Below are 20825 nucleotides of genomic sequence, written 5' to 3'. Positions count from 1 at the left end.
CAAACACCAAGTACAACCCCAGAAAAGCCTGCAGACTCCTCCACCTTCTTCAGTAGCATTCTTGGAATGGCTGCTATAGATCAAACAAAATACTAATATTTAGCCAGTAACTGCGTAAGGAGAAACAGAACCTGGGGCTTGTCTTAACCCAGAGGTTTTGACTTCAGTCTTTCCCATAATGGGACTCATTTGGGGATCATATTCAGGTCTTGTCCAAGCACAAACACATTAAGCAAAACATTCAATTCCACAGACTGGGCAAGATACATACATGCCACTGTAAGTATTCTGATGTTGAATAAATTAAAACAGAAATACAATACAATGAAAAGAAAGCTATTTTGAATATATTGCAAACTGAAAGTTCTAAATAAAGTCAGGGGGGGAGAAGAAAAAAAAACCTAAGTAGATTACTTGTGTTCTTTAGAGTTTAATAACCTCTGACGTTCTTGATCTGTAGAGCATCTGATAGGCCAGCAATCTCTAGAAATCTGTATGTCCTGAAAAAACATACTCCAGAATTTAGTAGTAGCATGAAGTAAAAATCCCTCCTCAGTGTTACTTAAAGCATCTGAAAGAGCAGCACTGTAATGAGGGAGTGTTTTGAAAAAAGTTAGGTCAGACCTGAGAGTCCCAGTAACTGCTTTAAAAATGACTGCTAGTGCTCCGACTGCAAACTCAAACACACAGCAACCATCATTCTGAAGACTGTTCAGAGCACCTCCAGCAAGAGCACTTCCTGACAGAATTGGAAAGGGAAGCACAGGAAGCATATCACATCTTTCATTCATTCCTTTGAAGGCAGCAGTAAATTTGAGAACCTGGCAATTTTAAATGCTTGCTACTTGCCTATTTATTCATTAGCAACAGCTAATGGAGTTATCCACAGACACTCTAAGAGGGGTTATCACAACAGATGGCATCCTTCCTCCCCTGAGGCAGGATATAACTACCAAGGCTGTCTCTGGGAAGAGCAGGAAAGGAGGCTCCTAAAGGCCATCCTGGTACCTGCACAGCCTCCTAAGAAAAGACAAATTATTTTCATTTCATAACGTAACCAATAACCATATTTATATGTTTATAAAGAAGAACTAGCCCATGAAGGTCGACAGTGTACCTTGAAGTACAACCAAGAATTTGAAAAATACACAAGCAGGCAAAACAGGAAAATCCAACTGCTGAAGTTTATTTATTTACACCGCAGCAGTGCAGCTATCAGTTTTCTCAGTACAGCTTTAGTAATTCTTCACAACTACCTACCCTACATGCACTTCTATACTCAATTTAAGTATTTTGTTTTGCAAATATGAGTTGTTCCTATCTAGCTGTGTCTTTGCAGGATTTTGCTCTCTATTTTGTTAAAGAGGTTTAAAATTTTAAAAATTTAGGAAATTTAAAATCAGAAGCTGCATTTTTAAAGAATTTTTTATTTTTACAGGCCTCCTGGATGTGTGCCAGCGGGGCTCTAATGCCAGTGCTATAACATCCGAAACGCTATTTTAAGCCATTGCTGTGCTGACCATTACATTTTTGAAGCACAAGAACAGCTTACTGAAAAATAATGATTGTGAATAAGTGGTCTTGTTAACCAAACCGTAATGCCTTAATTCTGCTTACATGGCATCTGAATTTGTCACCCACACTTGATAGAGTAGGGCAGCTGTTACATCTTTCCCTACTTTAAAGGTGCAACAACCACCCAATTTTTGCTACTCTGTAGTCAGTAACACATCATTGTATGCCAGATAGCTTTTACCAGCCTTCCAGTATTTGAAGAGGGCTTGCAGGATAGATGGAGAGGAAATTTTTACAAAAGCTTATAGTAACAGGATGAGAAGTAATAACTTCAAACTGGAAGAAGCTATATCTATATTACACATTAGGAAGAAATTCTTCACCCTGAGGGTGGTGAGGCATACTTCAATACTACTTTAAATACAATTTAAATAAGAAGAATTTTTCATTTTAGTTTATTTCGTTTGAAATAAGAAGGTATGGAGCAGTATCATGTCTTCAATAGTTGTTAGCATCACATACTCCAGAAGTCACTGAGAGGTGAAAGCAGCAGCTACAGCTGGACTATCTCAAAGATGTAGTAGTTTCCTCTGAATTGCCTTGAAGTAGCCCTAGAAGCTGAAGCCAAAAGTCATTTAATTTTTAATGTATTATAATAATTCTGTATCATTTCCTACATATACATACACATATGCACTTCTTTTTTCCTTTAAGTGCTGCTAATTTCTAGATCTCTACAAGATCTTGTGGCAATGAGCTCCACATATAGAACCTTTCTTAAAATTAGATAAGGCAATTTTACCCATGTCCTCTTGTTCCCAAATTACTGGAAGGTACATCGGGTCTTGTTCTAAAGTAGTTCTCATTTATAATTTAAAGTACAAAAAAAGTAGATATGTGTGATGGTTTTAAACTTTTTAATTTTTCCTTGCAAAGTTCAGAACAGAGAAAGTGAAAGAGTGTAAATAAGTCACTATTGGGTGTAAGAAATCAAAATACTGATTGTTCTAAACACTTCCATTGGATAGATAGAAATGTTTAAGAACTATTACCCAAAACAAAGTGGGCACTCTGCACATTCTGCGTTCTGCAGTGGGGGCAGTTGCTGGGCTGTCTGGCTGCTGTTTTCTTCTTCTCTTCTGGCTGAAGATAACACACTGACCTTGGCAGCTAAGTTAACAACTTTCTGCTTAACTAACTCTGCTTCTCTGTCCAGTGGGGTCTGGGGGGAAGCTCCTGGGAGAGAGAGAGGCCCCTTTGGGAGGGTCCCCTTGGGGGGAAACAAAGGGAGATCGGTTGTGCTTTTCTGTTGATTGTACATATTTGTAAAATGTTGTGAATTTTGTGTATTCGTACACATTCATTGCGTTTCATCGTAGATTTTAGACTCTGCTTGTAAATACAGCTTTCATTTGCTTCCAGACTGGGCTAGCCTGGGTACTTGGTGGCGGGGGGCGAATTTCAGCTCACACCAACACAATACGTTATCACAGATTTAGGCTCCTTATGAGTCGCTGTCTCAATCAGAAGTCTGAAGTTTACCATTCAGCTTTAAAGATTTGTTTCTTGGTTTAGGTATCACTTTATCCTTTCATTTTTCAATTCCTTCTAATCCCTGGAGATCATCTGCATTTAAAAAGAATGCAATGCTAGAATTTAATTTTGAGGTGTTGTAGGGCAGGCTCCAGTACTACAGGAGGTCTTAACTTGTTAGTTTTTCATTTTCAAAGGCTTAATTTCCACAATGATCTTCTGAGTTTTGTATCTGTCCTGCACCAAAACCAAATTACCGTTTTGGCACATTTGACAACACATTTGGAACTCTTAAAGATATTAATTCACCACACTCATGGTGGGTAAGAATGGAAAATCCCTATGAAGGCAAAGAGTGACCAGATAATACACTCCATTGTACTTGGAGAACATGTGCATGAAGTAAGAGAAAAGGAAAGCCACCAGCCCTAACACGGGCTCCGCTTCCTGCTGGCACCAAAAGTCTGAAGCAAGTAAACCTAGCCTACAGGGACAATACAGAGGGCTTCTGGTTAAGTAAGAATGACTCTAGGAAAACAAAGAAGGGAAAATAATACAAACAGAGGTCTTCCCACAGTCTGACAAGAGGAATTAGCAATAGGCAAAGTTGTTCTTTACTTAACCACCCACACCATCCTTTTTCTTACCACCTTTCATTGCTTCTGCTGTAAAGACTCATCAGAGTTCAATTTTCCTGAAGTATTTACCATTCATCAAGAGCTCTCAAGCAAAGAACAGATGCTGAACCAAACTGGACACATGGATAAAAGCACAGGCACAGCACTGAAGCAGAACTCTTAACACACCATTCCAGGCTTGGACACCTAGCTCTGCAAATGTTGCATTTTGCCAGTTACCAGGAAAAGAACAGAACAAAGGTTTGAAGCCAGTACTTAGGTATGCAAGCAGAGCAATGCAGCAAAGGTACAATGCAAACAGTTCACATCACACAAAGCAAATACACTAAGAAATCTTAAAATGCAATTTACATGCACGTAAAGTATATTAACCTGGTAAATCTACAATTAACATCAACCAGCTGCTTCTGTTATTTATAATTCCAGAATGTGCTGGCCTCAAGAACAAAGTATCAATTAAAACAGTCACTTCCAAGGATACATGGCATCCCCACAACGCTTGGTCACACCAGCTAGACTACAAAACCCACTCTAGCAGGCCAACAGCTTCTCCACTAGTCACTTCTGGCAGTGGGCCTCTGGCCATAAACCATCAATATAGAATAGAGAAACTTTTCCTTCCCTTCCCAAGAAATTATACTGAAGGTAACAGACACCTTTCTCATAGAAAGCTAAAGGTTCTGAATCTCCAATTCAAACTGCTCCAAAACACAAACTTCAGGATTTTCAAGTTCTCCACAGGGCTCTATTATTCCTTCTTTAATAGCTCTTTCTTCTGTTACTGTTATCAGTTACATTACTAGACGATGTAACACAAATATGCTCAAGAAGATCAAGCTGCTAAGTCAACAGCAGCCATGCAGGCATTGTAGGTGCTCAGTGCCATGTTTCAAGCTTTCTTTTTATTTCATTTTCAGAAGTCAGAAGCAAAGCCATTGTCTTAATTTTCATGACTTGTGTCTATGCAATCTTAATTCAATATACTTACTTGAGCAGAAAAAAAAAATGCAAATCTCATCTCAGATACTGCATTTCAAACCATATTTTACCAGTCTGAGATTACAAACCACCTTTGTTTGGCTCACAAAGACAATCTCAGAAACAGACAGTATAGTTAAATTGTATTCAGACATGGCTGGATCTTCTTCAATAAAGAAAAAAAATCCTACTTTTTCCTAGAAATTATGCTTGACATGTTTTTTTGTGGTCACTTTAGACCAATTAGACTACCAATGGTAGTTACTTTTAACTTATTTCTAAAGCAAAGTGCAGAGCTTTCCAGTAACTTCATGATTTCTGAAATGGCTTTGTTTCTAAAACATGCATCTTCATTAGAAGCAGACAACATAAATCAGTAGTTGAAAATATGTAACCAACAAGCCAAAACTAAGCCATTTAGTGTTCACCCTTCATACTCAAGTTACTTTGTACAGGGACAAGTCACTCTAATAACTTCATTATGAATGCACTGCTTGGAATAGAGTATATATTTAGTATATAAAGTTCTAAAGAAGATGATTAATTTCTTATAAGATTTTTCATGATAGCCACATTTTTAATAGTGCCCAAGACAGGTGCTGGTTTTATGAAAACAAGCATTAAGAAGTTCTAGCATATAATTTACAGACGCTGTACATGTGCATAGTACAATTTGCTATAGAAAACTACCACTTGTGCTTGAACATTACTGAATACAGACTAAATTTAGAGTGTCACCTTGCCTATTCCAAATTGTGCAAAGCTACACCGCAATATTGGTCAATGAATGCAATCTGCATGACTGTTCTAGTGGTCACCGTAACAAAAACATGGGAACGTGTCTGCATTCACAAAGGCTATACACTGAATCCAGAAAAATATCAACTTCCTCTTTAGTCACAGACAGCAAGCCTGTTATAAAGCACTTTTGTTCCAGAGCTATCTGAACAACTCAGAGAAATTCTAAAGACTACCTATAAATTCACTGAATTATAGGATTTTTAAAAGCCAAAGAAAGACTGTTTGCAATTTTGGATAAATGCATAGATGTTACACTGATCTAACTTATCTTCAAACTAACAAAATGCAAATCCATCATTTAACAAAAAGGTATCCCAATACTTGGTGTTTGGGGGATTTTTAATTTGTTGTAGTTATTGCAACATAAAAATGACTAAAGCATTTCTTATATTTATAGAATGTACCAGTTCCTGAAATATTAGCAATGCTTTAGGCTATCATATTCAGAGGTCAGACTGTAGGAAGGAACTCCTTAAAAATAAAACTTTTTTTAAAAAGTGAGCTTCCTTAAATCTCTTTTCAATTAAAGACTGTTAAGAGGGAGGGTTGCATAGCTTTCTTAAACACTTTATAGGTCAGTAATCATCAAGACAATCCTTTATTTGAAAATATCTATGAATACTTCACACTATTTCAATGTCCTTCATAGAATTTTTGGAGGACTGTTTGTGGTACTTTTAGAAAAAACAATTTAATAACTTCACAGGCACTAAAAAAACATATCCTAAATATTTTGAGTATTTGGACAGTAAATAATTCCCAGATATTAGATTCTGGCAGTCAGGAAAATGCAGTAACTACTGCTAGCCACAACTATCTGTTGTAACATGTTAGTATTTATATTTTTCCCCTCCCACTATCACAGTACTGTCTAGAATCTGAAAATATCTTCATGCAAATCACCATCTTTCATTTACACATTGTTTTCCAATGAAATACAAAGACGGCTCAATTATTTTGCCATGCTCCAACATAAGCAAGCATTAAGATTCTGAACATCCCAAGAATAGTCAGTGAAACCTCACAAACGAGGCTAAGCCATGCTCTCCTGACAAAACAGTGCCTCAATTCTCAATGCAGTAGTATTCCAGAGATGGCATATTTCATTATTAACAAAGTACACCTCTAAACAAAGACACAAATATCCTGCTATGCTATTTTTTCATAAGCTACTAAAAATATTTAATAATTTGCCCACTGTAAAGCATCATTTTAAAAGCAATTCAGAAATCGTATCAACATCAGATAGAAAGTTCATCTTTTTTGCTCTTTTGTCACAAAGTAGCCAGCAAAGTGGAGCCCAAATTCATAACTAGGCCTTTTAGCTATTATTTCATTAATAAAAGGCTGTATTACCAACAACTGCATATACCCAGATCTAACATACACACACCTGACACCATTTCAAAAATTAAAATTTCTTTCTCAACCAGAAAAAGAACAAAGAAAACCAAAACCACCATCCAACATTTCACACCTCCTTTCCTCCCTCCTCTTTCTCCAATCAGATACATGCTCAGGAACTCCTCTCTCACAAGCAATTACAGAATTGGAAGGAGTCTCAGAGACTTGGAAGGAAAGAAAGGAACATGGAGAGACATGCACATTCTGCACCAATCCCTGAGCATTTATGAGTAACTTGCCATTTCACCCAATTTGGGATATTAGGCCTACTAAAGAAACACTTGGCAGTGCCATATGCTGATCCATTCTTAACATAATAACCTCACCCAACAGATTAGAGATACATTTATACCTTGAATTCACTTGAGTGCTACAATAAATTACTTAAGTATTTAAAATATGCAGCCATTAATTCACAGTTCCTTATATTTTCACTTGATTTAATAAGAATGCAAGGAAGAGCAGTGATTACTTTTCTCACCAGCACATGTGTAGGGTGATCTTGGGTTTTTTGTTTTGGTTTGTTTTTTTTTAATAATTAAGCTTTATATGTTATCTTATACATGTATACAGATAGGCAGCATTCAAAATTTTAGACCAAAAAATTAAAACAACAAAATTTAATCAAGATATTTAGTAGGGCATTTCAAGTTAAGGCCAGGTCAAGGTTTTCACAAAACAGCTTCTAGCATAAACCACAATGCTGAATATAAGCTAATTATTAATAAAAATTCCATCCTTGCCAGATTTCAGAGATGCTCAGAGTTTGACAATTCTGTACCGCAAGTGACATCAAGGGAAAATGACAATACTGTGCATAAGTTTACATCAGTAAGTGTCTTGAGTTGTTCTCCTTCCCCTTATGCGCCTTTCTATAGGGCACTGCTGCATGATCTCTCTTGAAATCCTAGAGAAAATGGTAACATTCCACTTCTCTCAGGCTCAACCTGGAAGTAAGAATTAAAATCATGTTTATAGTCCACAGAGACTTCTTCAGAGAAATATGGAATCTTTTCACATGGCACAAAAAATCACATTATGATACTCTGACATGTACATCCAGTAAAATTATCAAGTGAAAATAACCTTCCAGGAAATCTACTGAAGTTAAGTTTTTTACTATATGCTTATCCCAACTCAGTACCAATATATGCCAAATGAGTAACTCATTCAGATTCTACCTGAGAAGTTTTAGCTTGTTCTTCTTTAAAAAGAAAAATATTTTTAAATTCCAATGACAGTAGAAATCTGTATTCACACAGGAGTTAGTTACTAAGCTAATTTTTAATTGCACACTTCCTTGCTAACTATAACAGCACTAAATACATAGAGACAAAATTTGTATATTTATGTTTCGAATTATTTGATTTCTACAGTTTCACATGTAAGTTATAACTGCCGATCATCGCGTCTCTCATCTACACACAGTTGTAACAGCTGAGTGAAGTGAAGGTCAGAGGAAGCTTAAAAGGCATTTAAGTTTTCCCTGCTCTTGAAAAGGATTTTATCCACCTACATTGCACAGAAAGTTCAAAGTTACTGGAAAAATTGTAATTTATTTCTGTACCCTTCGTCTGATTACTCTTGAAAGGAAAATACCATTTCCAAACTAAGCAGAAGCAACTCACAACAGATACTAAATTCAGAAACTTAACACTTCATGCAATTAAAAGGACTGCTGACTAGATATGTAAGCACCAAAGAAGATTAACACTGAGTTACCAATAAGTAGGACTGTTTACTGACCTACGAAACAATGGATTACAAATAAAAGATCAACAATATCTGACAAAACACTGTGTATCTTACATTTGATTTGCACCTGCTGATTCTGTGATCTTACAGGAATTAGGCAAGAGTAACACTGAGGATACAGAAATAAGCATACACTAATAGCACTGTGTGCTGCAATTATCTTATGTGCATAACCCATATTAACAACTACACTGCAGTATACTAGTAATAAAAGCTGTTATTAAATGCATTCAGACACTCAGACTATTGCTGAAACTGTATCCACATTTTCAGCAGTTTTCAGTAGTCCCAAGTATTTAGCACAACGCTTTGATACTGTTGCTTAAGCAACTGCTGGAGAAGCCCAAATCTTGATTACACACGGAGAAATTAGAGCCCTGAAATGTTCCTGTGGGGTATCCATGCTAATTAAAAAAAAAAAAAAAAAAAAGGCAGATATACAAACAGAAGGTTAGACAAGTACTTAAGTCACACAAGCTCAAACAACTTGCCTGGACAAGTGGTTTAGCACACCTAAGCAGTACGTTATAGAACACTCTACAACTACCTGTTGCTATCAAATCTGTACCTTACTAGAAATACTGTCTACAAACTGTTGGCCCATCCATATCATTCTGCTAAGCCTAAACTTACAGCAGATCATCTGCTAGCTGTTTTAACCATCAATAACATTTACATACTTAAATATACATCCTAATTGTTGAAGGTATTAAATATATGAAGCTTCACCAACACTAAGTACCTTGAAAACAGCATAATAAACACTTAAACATGAGGAAAAATATTTTAAATTCACATGACAACACACAGGTCTAAGTGACCAATTAGAGACTGTGCCCACATGGCACAGTGGTGAAAGCTGGACTTCCTTTTGAGGTACATGTTGAGCTACATATAGACTAGCATATTCCTACATTTGTACAGCCCAGTTTAAATTAGCTTTTTTTTTAAATAATTCATATTTCATTATTTTAAAGTAATAGTACTAATTTCCAGGCTCAATGTCCACTAATTTTAAAAAGACTAGGGAAATTCTAGAAAATTACTAACAATTAAAAAAAAAAAAAACGCAAAACAGTTGAAACAACTTAGACAAAGTTAATACCCTTAAGTTAAGGCTGAGGATAAGAGACCAAAAAAAAAAAAAAGTGCAGCAACAAATTAATTGCTTTCTCAACATAAAGTTATCCAGTTTACTGTGACTCTTCTACTCTACCAAAACAAGTATTTAAAGATTTTATATTCCAAGTGTAAAAAAAAATTTAATAAAATTGAATGAGTTCAGTTATTCAAGCTTAATGTTGTACCTGAGCTGTAAGTATCCTTCTTAATCTCTGTGTGGTACCAAAGTCAGAAGTCCTCATTTAGTAGGCACTGGCAAGTCAGTCAGGCTACAACGTAACTGATGACAATGATAAAATATCTGAACTATCAGAGGCACTATTTTAGCATTTGCATATCATTTGCTTGCCAAACATTTATAACCTCTAAATCTCTCCAGCACAGACTACCCAGCTTCAGTGGAAGATGGAGACTTTTGCATATAACTGCAACCACAAACCAAATCCTGCTTTAAACACTGATAATGCATAATGGGTGTTTGGAGGCTTGCACAAAATGAGCTGATAAGGGTTTCTACACCACAACTGAACGTAACACAATTATTAACTTTATTAGCAAATTCCAAAGGCAGATCAGAAGTTAAAGTGTTGCAAGACAATAAAGCCAGAAGGATGATCAGGTGCTCCAACTCCATACCATAATCATGCTGCACTTCCATCACACAACTCCTAACTCTGTGAATGCTTCAGAACAAGCTAAAATAAAGCGGTATCTCCAGTCACTCAAGAGCTCTTTCCATCTTAGCTTTAGGCTATGGTTTCCTATACAATCACATTGAGAATAAACTAGTTCCTTATTTATGGTGATCATTACCATGAAATAATTTACTGAATAATCTTACCCTTAGTCCCTGCTTAGTATACTGTTACAGCATGCTTTGGTTTAATACCATTGCCTTTGGTGGCCTAAGTGCAGTAAATGAAAGGTATAGGCTCACTTCTTTGAAGTTTTCAGTTATTTGTTGTATAATGCATATTGCACACTTTAGTCTCATGAATTAAGAAAATAACTAGTTCATTAAATCAGTGTAAACTCAGACACATTATTATTTTCTATTCTTTTTTTACATTATACCTCCACCAAAACACAAACCCAGATCACAAGTTAGTCCCAAAAAGGTCATATCAAGAATACACTTGCTATTGTTACACTGGTGTTCAGGCATGCATGGTTTCTTCTTCTGAAAAACTACATTAGCAATACTACTGTTTACAATTTTATCTACTAGTTAAGTTGCTACAGACATGTCTGAAAAAGCTTACTTAATTACCCTCTGCAGAGTGAACATCATTATTATAGCAGGGTTTTTTGTAGTGTAGGTGTGCTACCCGTATGTCTTGACTTACACTTAAGCAAGATACATTAACATTTTGGGAGGAGGCTGGGTTTTGGAGAGGGAGTTTGTTTTCTGATTTTTTTTTTTCCTTTTTTGGTTGGTTTATGTTTTGGGGGGGTAATATTTTTTAATCATTTTCCCCTCCCATCCTCAGAACTTTGCTAGCTTACCACTGACTGTTAGACTCGTTACTCTGTTCCAGCATTATCCAGGTAACAGTAACAGGTAAAGGCTGAAACACAACACGAGCAATACATAGATGACAAAAGGAAAATTCCAAATTCCACATTAGCCTGTAACATAAAGAATGCAAATCCTGAGACAGCAAAGATTGCTTCTCAACATTACATATTTTTAGAACTTTGTTTGCTTTAACATATGTATACAGATGATTTAGTCTCCTTATCCACTGACAATTTCCAAAGAGCCGTCAACAGTACAGTGGCTAAGGAGCATTTTCTGGAAATCAGTTGGAGATACATTTCTCAGGGTCTCCAACAACGTGCCCTAAGTGCTAAGTGTTGAGTCTTTAAAGACAGGAAGACAAAGCAATACCAAATACTGCAGTTCAAAGCACTCCATGGCAGGCAGAAAATGCATCTATAAAAGACAACAGAAAAAAGTCCATCCAAATGAGTATTGCCACCTACAGCTGGCCAGCAGACATACAAGATGCAGACTCAAAAATCCCTCATTGTTCTTTAGTTAGAGCAGAGAGCTAACAAAGTCAATTCCGCCAACAGTAGGTATTTTATTTCACCAGATGAAACAGTGAACTTGTCAGCATGACACAACAGCAACCACATTTTCTTCACCAAAGCACTCTTTTTACTCATGTGACTTGCCATTACTAACGGTAATTATTATTTCAAGTTCCAGAAATAGACAAACTGAAGATATGAAGAGACCTTTTTTTAAAAGTCAATCTCCTGGAACTCCAGTTATGCAAGTTTCAAATTGGTGGTAAGACTTTGAAGCAAGTTTAAAATCTGAAAAACAGAAAATAGCAACACTGCCCCTAGGATGCAACTAGAAAACAAACAAAATCCCCACCACGAATCTACACTGAGCCATCATCAACCCTTTGTTGTGACATATCTTCTAAAAGTATCTTCTCTTTTGCATCAAATTCGCAGAAGTAAAACTTACAGAATACAAAAAAGCCTGTGTCAACTCCAAAATAAAGTATGAAAAAGTTATTCACAAAAAAAAGCTTAATTGAAACTTCCAGTTCCTGCTTATTAGCATTTTCACAAGGTATACAATTGTATCTGTAAAAATTCAATTTGTACATGATCAACCTTCCACTCGTTCAATTTTCTGTCTTCTTGATTTACAAGCTAGTACTAGTTACTACTACTAGAGATTCTCAAAGGCTGTTCCCAAGTCTTTCAATTCTTTCAGCTTTAATCTTCCAGCCTCTCCACAGACTTAACAACCCAAAACATACCTCCTAGAGGGAAAACATTTCCTCTTCTTTTTTTTAATCCTCCGTCCAGCTGTAAAGGGATCTTTAAATAAAAATTTCTCTTAGAAAATACATGTATAAGAGGGTCCCAGATAAAGAATACTTCAACTATCTGTCATTTTTGTGTGTTTATCCTCCTTTTTTGCTTCACTGGTGGATGAAATACACATAAAACTTGCATCACACTAAAGAATAAAAGCAACTCTACAGGAAAGCCTGTCAAGGACAGGGAGATAGTCACTAGTTCTCTTATCCTTAATTCAAAAAAATCTGCTTTGGAATAACAGTAAACAAAGTTTCAGGTTAAGTTCCTTTTCAATTCACTTACAGCACTGAAATACATTGCTTTTTTTTCAGTTCACTTGACGGAATTTAAGAATTATATAAGTCTGTACAAAATCTTATCACGAGCATCTATATCATAATAAAGCACTGTCTAGGAAGATGTAAAACTGATTTTGCAACATAAAGTATAAACACACAAAAAAGAATCCACTGCACTACAGATAATGATTTTTTTCTCATACTTAAGTTTCAAAAGCATAAAAATAAAATAAATTCTCTTCATTTTTAATATCCCTTATTTCAAGTCATAGTAAAGATTAAAAAATAATTCATATGGGGTAGAGGTTAGATTTCAAGGCAGATACACTCCAACACTGTCTGTATTTAAAAGGCCATGCCCTGATCACAGGCATAGAAAGAGCTGCAAATGGTGTTCTAAAAATTGAACACGGCTAAAGACTTAAACATACTGGCATGTCTTTAAACAATTATACACAGGTTTAACGAAAGCTGGGAGTTAATCTAAACCAGGTATTACATGGGTCAGATGTTTTTTCAAAGGCACACTAAATGGAATTTTACAGCTTCTTCGCTGGCCCAATTATGTCATCATCTACTTCTTTCTCCTACCTTTTCCCTTGCCAGGACTAAAATCACTTGGGATGTATTGATATAAACCTTCATTAATATATGTCTGCACATGAGAGAGAGAAATGAAGATTTTATACACACATATTTATGGTATATCTGCTTCTTAAATGTTGGTGTACCTTTATAATACACTGTATCCTCTGTAAAAGAGGGAATAATCTAACAGACAAAAAACTTTCAGGATGGCCAGAGGAGTGAGGAGCCAAGCAGAGTAACAGCATATCTTGTACTACCTATAGTGAGTGATGAGATCTAAGCTCTAGACCAAAAAATTCCAGTCAAGATGACAATAAAAGTAACACCTTGCCCTGAGACCCTCTGGAAGTGGAAACAGAAGGAAATTCCCCAAGTTTTTAATGTTACAGGCAGATATACAGGGAGAAGCACTGCTGTAAATTATCTAATTGTACACAAAAAGTGACCTGACCACTACGACCATGCAAAAAAACACAATTATTTTTGGTCTCCATTAAATAGAGTCATATCCTGCTCTGTTTAAAGAATCTAAATGATTTTCCAACTGCAGCTAAACAAAAGTGTAGTCTACCTGGAGATGACAGATTGAACAAAGGCGCAACGTGCATGGAAGAAGAAAGGATATGATCTTTGTCTAGCCAAATAACAGAGGAAGAAGGTATTTCTGGCTATTGTTACCCAGAGGGATTTAAATATTCTGGAAAAATTACCAATCATGACAAACAGCTAACATATGCTCTTAAAATCAGGGTGCAGTTACATGGCCAGGTATCATTTTCCAAAACACTGAGTATCAATACAGTAATAATTCTTACTTAGGATCCCCTGAAAGTTTTGGTTAGTTATTAAAAAAAAAACAACACAACAAACAAAAAACACCCACCACAACTAAGTCAAAAAACAAAATAAAAAAAATTACCAATACACCACCAAACACCAACAAGTTCTGTGAAGAGAAGGTTTAGAAAGATAGAAGGAAAACAAAACAAAAAATGCTTCTGAGAAAATTGACGGCTTAAGTAGTGTAATGGCGATGCTGTGGGCTTTAACACCTCAAATCTGTCTTCTACCACCTTCGCATACTTATTGACTAAAAAACATAATCATAATGGAACAGTGTTGCAACTTGTCTTCTAGAGCTCCTGGAAGACAAGCTGCTACTCATTATAGCTTACTGGCATCTTAGAAACACATGATGAAAGCCACTAAGGGAGTCAACACCTTATGATCAACATAATCAGTGACTGGTGACAGAGTTAGTATTTTCAATGTTAAGAAAAAAAAAAAAACAGCCTCTCCCAGCAACCTATTTTATTAATTTTTTATTTTTTTTTTTATTAAATTTGGCCACTGATACTATTCCTGATTTGAGTTATGGTACCAAGCAGGTATTTGTGAAGGACTTAACCTCCCATCACTACAGCATTTTTCCCACCTTGCGTAGTGCTTTATTTTGTCACTCATCCAAGTTTCAGGTTTTCTTTTCTAGTGTTTTCTGTCCTCTCCCACATTCTCAAGGCAAGCTATTTATCTTAAAGTTACTTCTCACACTAATGTAGCTTCTTCTTAGGCAACAAGCTCTTTGGGAGAGCCATCAGAGCCTTCCTGTCCATTTGTAAACATGTATCTCAAAAGGTCCTCAATACAGTGAGGAATTTCCACGCATACTTAATATCAAGCAATTGTGCTTTAAAACTGCTGTTTGGATCACTTCAACCGGCACGTTCAAGGGCCTTTCACAACTGACAGCTTCTCTGCACACACCTGTCAAGGAAATGAGGATATTCGCATGCATGTACTATTAAGACCAGCCAATTGTCCGTTATTTGAAAAGGTGAAGGTGGAAGAACACATGCAGTTTCTTGGTCTGACTGCAGAGAATTAGCACAGCAGATTCAAAGGCTCACCACGCCTCTGCATGCCTGTATGGCTCTCACAATGGATTAATGCTTTGAAGCAAAACCACCAAGACTAGAAGTGTCCTAAGTTCAATTTAAAGAGCCACAATGGTGTTGCTGAACCTCCCTTTTCCCACCATACTCATTTGCCTAAAGCGTCTCTTGGCTGTCAAAGAGAAGGCTTCTACATACCCCACAGACTCACAACTGGTCCAACCTGAGTAAAGCAAATACTTGAAAAACAGAAGCTGAGACAGGATGAAGTCTAGGCTTGTGAAAAAAAAATCTACCTAAGAATAAATATTAATTATTTCAGCATAATAAATCTAAACTACAATCACCACTAGCATACCCACATTCCACAGCATTCTTTTGTCTTCCTCTATACAATGGAAATATACACACTGTCAGGTTGTTAAACACAATTTGCCCACGCAGCAGTTTCAGAGCATAATCAATATAACCCACCCCCCTCACCAAGAGAAAAACATGAATATTAATATAGTACTGCATGTGCTGGGACCTCAGAAACAGTATTTCTAATTAGACAAAACATCACACGGCTTCATTTCACAGAATGGCTGTAACAAGACCTGCAAGTTACTGCAAATTGAACCGCCAAACACTCTTTTAATAAAGTTGCGGGCAGTCTTACCTCTCATCCTCACCATCTACGAGAGGCGTTGTCAATGGCAGCACCTTCAGTGGAAAGAGTGAAGCAGAGGATGGCATGTTGCTGCTACCACCATCTGAAACAGCTGATGTTCCAACACCACTGTCGCCACTGGCAGTTTGAGGTAAACCCACTAAAGAAGGTTCTGTAGGGCGTCTGCCATCTTCAATTTGGCTTACAATTGACTGAGCTAGTGATTGTGCGGGGAACTGAGTAGAGCTTAGCGGTATCTGCTGTGGCACACTCTGTGCCACTGGCATACCTATGCTTGCTGATATCAAGGGAGGCTGACTAGCACTTTGAGACAAATTCCCATTCTGCGCAGATGAAGCTTGTGCTATATTCTGTGGCTGTCCCAAACCTATAGAAGCAGAAGGTATGCCAAGAGGCACAGCTGAACCAGTTTGACTTGGTGCAGGAACAGTATTAGCAGAAGGTATAGGGCTAACCGCAGGCAGCTGCTGGCCAGTCATCCCTTGAACTACAGATTCCACTCCTTGTGCCTGCGGCTGTACAGGTAACAAGGTGTTTTGCTGAGCAATGACCATTTGCTGAGGAAGGCCTGAAGTGCTGGCCTGTAATCCCTGCTGCATTATTCCTGTCTGCACAGGCTGCACTACTTGTGAAGATGGAGGAGCAGCCGTTGACGGCATAACTGGAGGTGGAATCTGGTTTGCAGCACATGGTGGTTGCACCACAGCAGCTACACTTCCTTGCTGCCCAACACTCAGCATTTGACCACTGGTACCTACACCCGGTATTGCTGCTGGAGCATGTGCAACAGGCTGAGTTGGGGCAGCAGCTGGATGTGCTTGTACTGAAGGCTGTATGCTCTGTGCCTGGGCAACAGGAACTGGTTGCCCTGCTCCCACTCCTGCAGAACTAGGCTGCATGGCAGGAGCTGGAGTCTGAAGGATCTGCTGATGTTGAATGTAGTCTGGTATAGCCCCCGTAACAGAGTTTTGGTTCACCGGCTTAACGTGACTTGCGGCCATCTGCGTAGGAACCGTCTGTTGCTGCTGTTGTCCATACTGCAACTGCTGGGGCTGTACAACTGGCAATGTCTGCACAGGCTGAGCTGGCTGAGAATATGGTAGCTGCTGTTGAGCCATACTTTGAATGGCAGGTTGCTGGTGGCCCAGAGATGAGGATACACCTAGTATATTAACTGGGGCTGGCTGAACCCCAGTAACAGTGGTTAGACTGGCCTGTGCAGGAGGTTGGACCCCTGGCTTCTGCTGTGGATAGTTTACATCTTGAGAATGCAGCTGGACTTGTGCAAGCTGTGATTGAGAAACACTCTGTGGTATACTAGATGCTGGAATTGCCGGAGGAGCAGCGCTGCTAAAATCCATCTGCTGTGGACCCACACCTTGAAACGCCTGCTGCTGTACCACAGTAGGTGCTCCCATTTCTCCACTTCCCACACTTTCTGTATAGTGACTCAGTGTGCTTACATTGCTGCTAACAGAACTCCCACTGGTGCTCTCCCTTTCAGAAGTCAATTCAAGCGGGTTTTGTTTTATCGTCTCTACTGCTTTGTTTACTGCTACTCCTTCTGAAGCTGCAACAGTGTTTTCTTTATCATAGAATTCAGTGCAAGTCCATCTACCTTTTTTGAAGGGTTCAGAACTAGAATCTAATTTTACAACCCTAAACCTTGATGTGCCAGAGGCAGGCTGCTGCTGGCTTGATCCTACTGCCATTCCTGCAGTTGGATTAGTAACATTGTTAATGACACTAGAGGAAGCACTCGTACCATTGCCAACACCACTCAAGATATTCACATTAACATTGCTGCTAGTTCCAGACAAAGCATTTACACTACCAGTACTTGTGATGTTGCTTAAATTTATAGTACCAAGCACACTGCCTGCCACACTAGAACTACCACCACCCATATTATTTAAGGTACTAGTTCCGGTAGCAGGACTTATACCTAAATTGCCAGGAGTACTTGTAGTGCGGATATTAGACACAACAGATGCCGAGGAACCACTGGATGATGCAGCAGAAACTGGTGCAGTTGATATTACATTGTCAGAGCTTCCAGTTGTTGATAGTTTTCTAAATGATGGGCTGGGTGGTGGTCCTCCAGAAACTGGGGCACTGCCCATCCCAGGATGGGATGGATGATGGTGTCCATGATGGTGGTGATGAAGATGGTGGTGGTGATGAACATGATGGGGGTGAACACTTCCATTGATCACAACACTCTGCTGTGGGTGATGAGGCAAAGGAGCATGCTGCTGAGGAAGGTGAGGCTGGTTTGGAGAAACAGCCCCAGGAGTCTCTGCCTCTTGGAAGTTATTTAAAGTCTCTTCAGAGGAGCTCCTCTCGGGTTCTCCCAAGTCAGTGGCTCTGGATAAAGAAACATCCAAGATTTCTGAAGATGACAGGTCTTCAGTGTGGGACTCATCCAGATCATCATAGCTTTCTGTATCCTCAGCTATGCTGTTATTAGAGCTCATACTAGCTGATATTTGAGCAGGGGTCACACTGGTTATTTGGAAGCCACTTTTCTTTTTCATTTGAGCTCCAGTCTGTACAAGAGGCTGTGGCTGGAGCTGAGACTGCGAGAGGAGGTTCAGGCTTTGTGGAGGAGGGGGTGTTGACTGTGGACCCGCTGAAGAAGATGCTGCGGGAGATGCAGGCGGTGGCTGGACCAACAACGGCGGCTGATAATCCTCGGCGGAGAGGGCAGTGCTCCCAACACCGGTACCTGGTGCAGTGGGAGCAGTAACGCAGCTGCTGCTGCTACTGCTGCTGCCCCTTCTAGGAAACATTGCCGGGTGCGCCATCTTCCTAGCACTAATGTCTGCGGCTGAGTCAGGCTGGTGCATTGTATCGGGTGTATTTTAAGAGGGCGATACCCCGGCATAGAGAGAGACAGACAGACACACACACACACACACAGTTAGCTTCGAACTCACGGCAGCGCAGAGAAACACCCCGCACAACCCCCCACCTCCCCGGCTCCCGCAGCGCATGGGCTGAGGCACCTCGGCACCGCCGCTAACCAACCCCCTCCTCCTCCCCTCCCGAGACAGGGAGGGGGCGAGGACCGGTCCTCTGCCGCCTCTAGATTAGCGCCTCTGAATGTGACACTTTCAATTCTCCGCCATTCACTTTCTTTCTCCCACCCACCCCCTTTTGATTTCCACCACCACCCTCCTCAGCCGCCCCCCCTCCTCCGCCCGCTCCTCTCCCGGGGGGTGGGCAGCGCACAGAGGTAATGCCCGCGGTAGCCAGCCACCCCAGGGACGAGCCCCTTCCTTCCCGCGTCTCGCCGGCAACCGGCAAAACCGCCCTCCCCACAACGCCCACTGCCGCCGGGCCGCCACCGCCTCCTCGGCGGGGAGAGGGCAGCCGGCAGGCCCTCAGGGCAGCCCGGCGAGGCGGACGGCGCCCCTCGCCATCACAGCTGTAGTAGTAGTAGTAGGAGAGCGCAGATACGTACCGGACTGGCGCACAGCAGGGCGGCAGCGGCAGGCTGAGCCGGGCAGGGACATCCCCGTCAGTGGCAGCCATGGAGCTGAATCATTTTGGGTATTAAAGAGATGGAATAAGGAGGGAAGAAAAGCAGCAGCAGCCCAACAAGAGAGTCCCTAAAAAGGAGGGAGGGAGGAAGCGGGGAGCCAGCCAGGCAGCCTCTCTCTCCTCCCTCTGTGTCTGGCTGTCTCTGGAGGAGGCTCTGCTCCGCACGCTCTTCCTTCCCCCTCCGCCTCCTCCCCCCTTTATAACAGGCGGCACCCGCTCTTCCTCCGCAGCAGAACCGCGCCTGGGATCAGTCCACCTTCCGCGTGCGCGTCCACTGCGTCCTTTCTTCCGTCCGGGTCTCTCCCGGCTTACCCGCTGCCGCGGGTCTCTCCCCCGCCCGGCCCCGTCTCCTCACAGAGCGCTGGAGGAGGGCACTGCGCGAGGCTGCAGGGGGAGGGGAAAGCTCGCCAAAGGGGAGGGCAGGCGAGAGACAACGTAAGATGGCGGCCGCCGCGCATGCGCGCCCTACTGGCAGACATAAAGCCCGTCTGGCCGAGGCCGACGGAAATAGCCCCGGTTCGCGTGGCGGAAATTGCCGAGCGGCGCCGAACCCAGGGAGCGGGGGGAAGGGTGGGGGGGGGTGTCTCCGCGTGGCGGCGCTCCTAGTTGGGGAGGGGGCGTTGGGCAGCGGCAAGGCTGTGGCTGTAGTGGGCAGCTACCCCTGTACTCGGCCGCCTCGTCCCCCCAGGTGTCCCTGTCTGCCTCTTCTTCGGGCCCGCAGCATGACTGTGCCTCACATGACCCGCCGCCGCCTCCCTCCCCCTCTTCTCAGCTCCGTTGCAGATCTATTCAAGTTATTCATCACCTGCTCCTTCCTCCCCTCCCTCGGTCCAGAATATTCCTGCCCATTCCTTCCCCCGCGAATGGGGAAAGCGGCGATACTTTGCTCGGGGGGCCGCCTTCCCCTTTGTGTCCCTGGTGGCTCCCCCCGCCCATCTTCTCGGCGGGGGTCGCCGCGGGTAGTTCACGCCCCGAAATGGCCGATGTCCCCCGTGCTTTCCCCTGGCCCCCAGGCACTCTCCCCGCTCAGCCCGCCGGGCGGGAAGGCCCTCGGGGCAGAAGAAAGATGTCACTGGGCGGTGACTGGAGGCCCCGGGTGCTGCTCCTGCAGCACCAACCGTTGGCAGGGCGAGGGCTGCGAGCCCGATGCCTACGCGCGCACGGAGGTGGTGAGGCGGAGGACACCGCCAGTGCTGAAGGGGACAACTATGCCCACGGGCAGTGGGCTCAGTTGAAATCTTCATCAGCCTTC

At 41.0% G+C, this 20825-nt stretch overlaps 1 protein-coding gene across 1 annotated transcript in view; it reads right to left on the bottom strand.

Annotated features, from left to right (window-relative positions):
• TSC22D1 (TSC22 domain family member 1) overlaps positions 1-18876 on the bottom strand; it is a 92002-nt gene extending 73126 nt beyond the window's left edge. The window contains exon 1 of the mRNA XM_054400499.1: positions 16016-18876. Coding sequence (XP_054256474.1) covers positions 16016-18876 — 2861 coding nt within the window. The remainder of the gene's footprint in view (positions 1-16015) is intronic.
• Between the last annotated feature and the right edge of the window lie 1949 nt (positions 18877-20825).

The sequence above is a fragment of the Indicator indicator genome, chromosome 1 (genome assembly GCF_027791375.1).
Source record: "Indicator indicator isolate 239-I01 chromosome 1, UM_Iind_1.1, whole genome shotgun sequence".
Lineage (NCBI taxonomy): Eukaryota > Metazoa > Chordata > Aves > Piciformes > Indicatoridae > Indicator > Indicator indicator.
The sequence above is the reverse complement of the archived record's forward strand: the minus strand, read 5'-3'. Positions and strand labels throughout refer to the sequence as shown.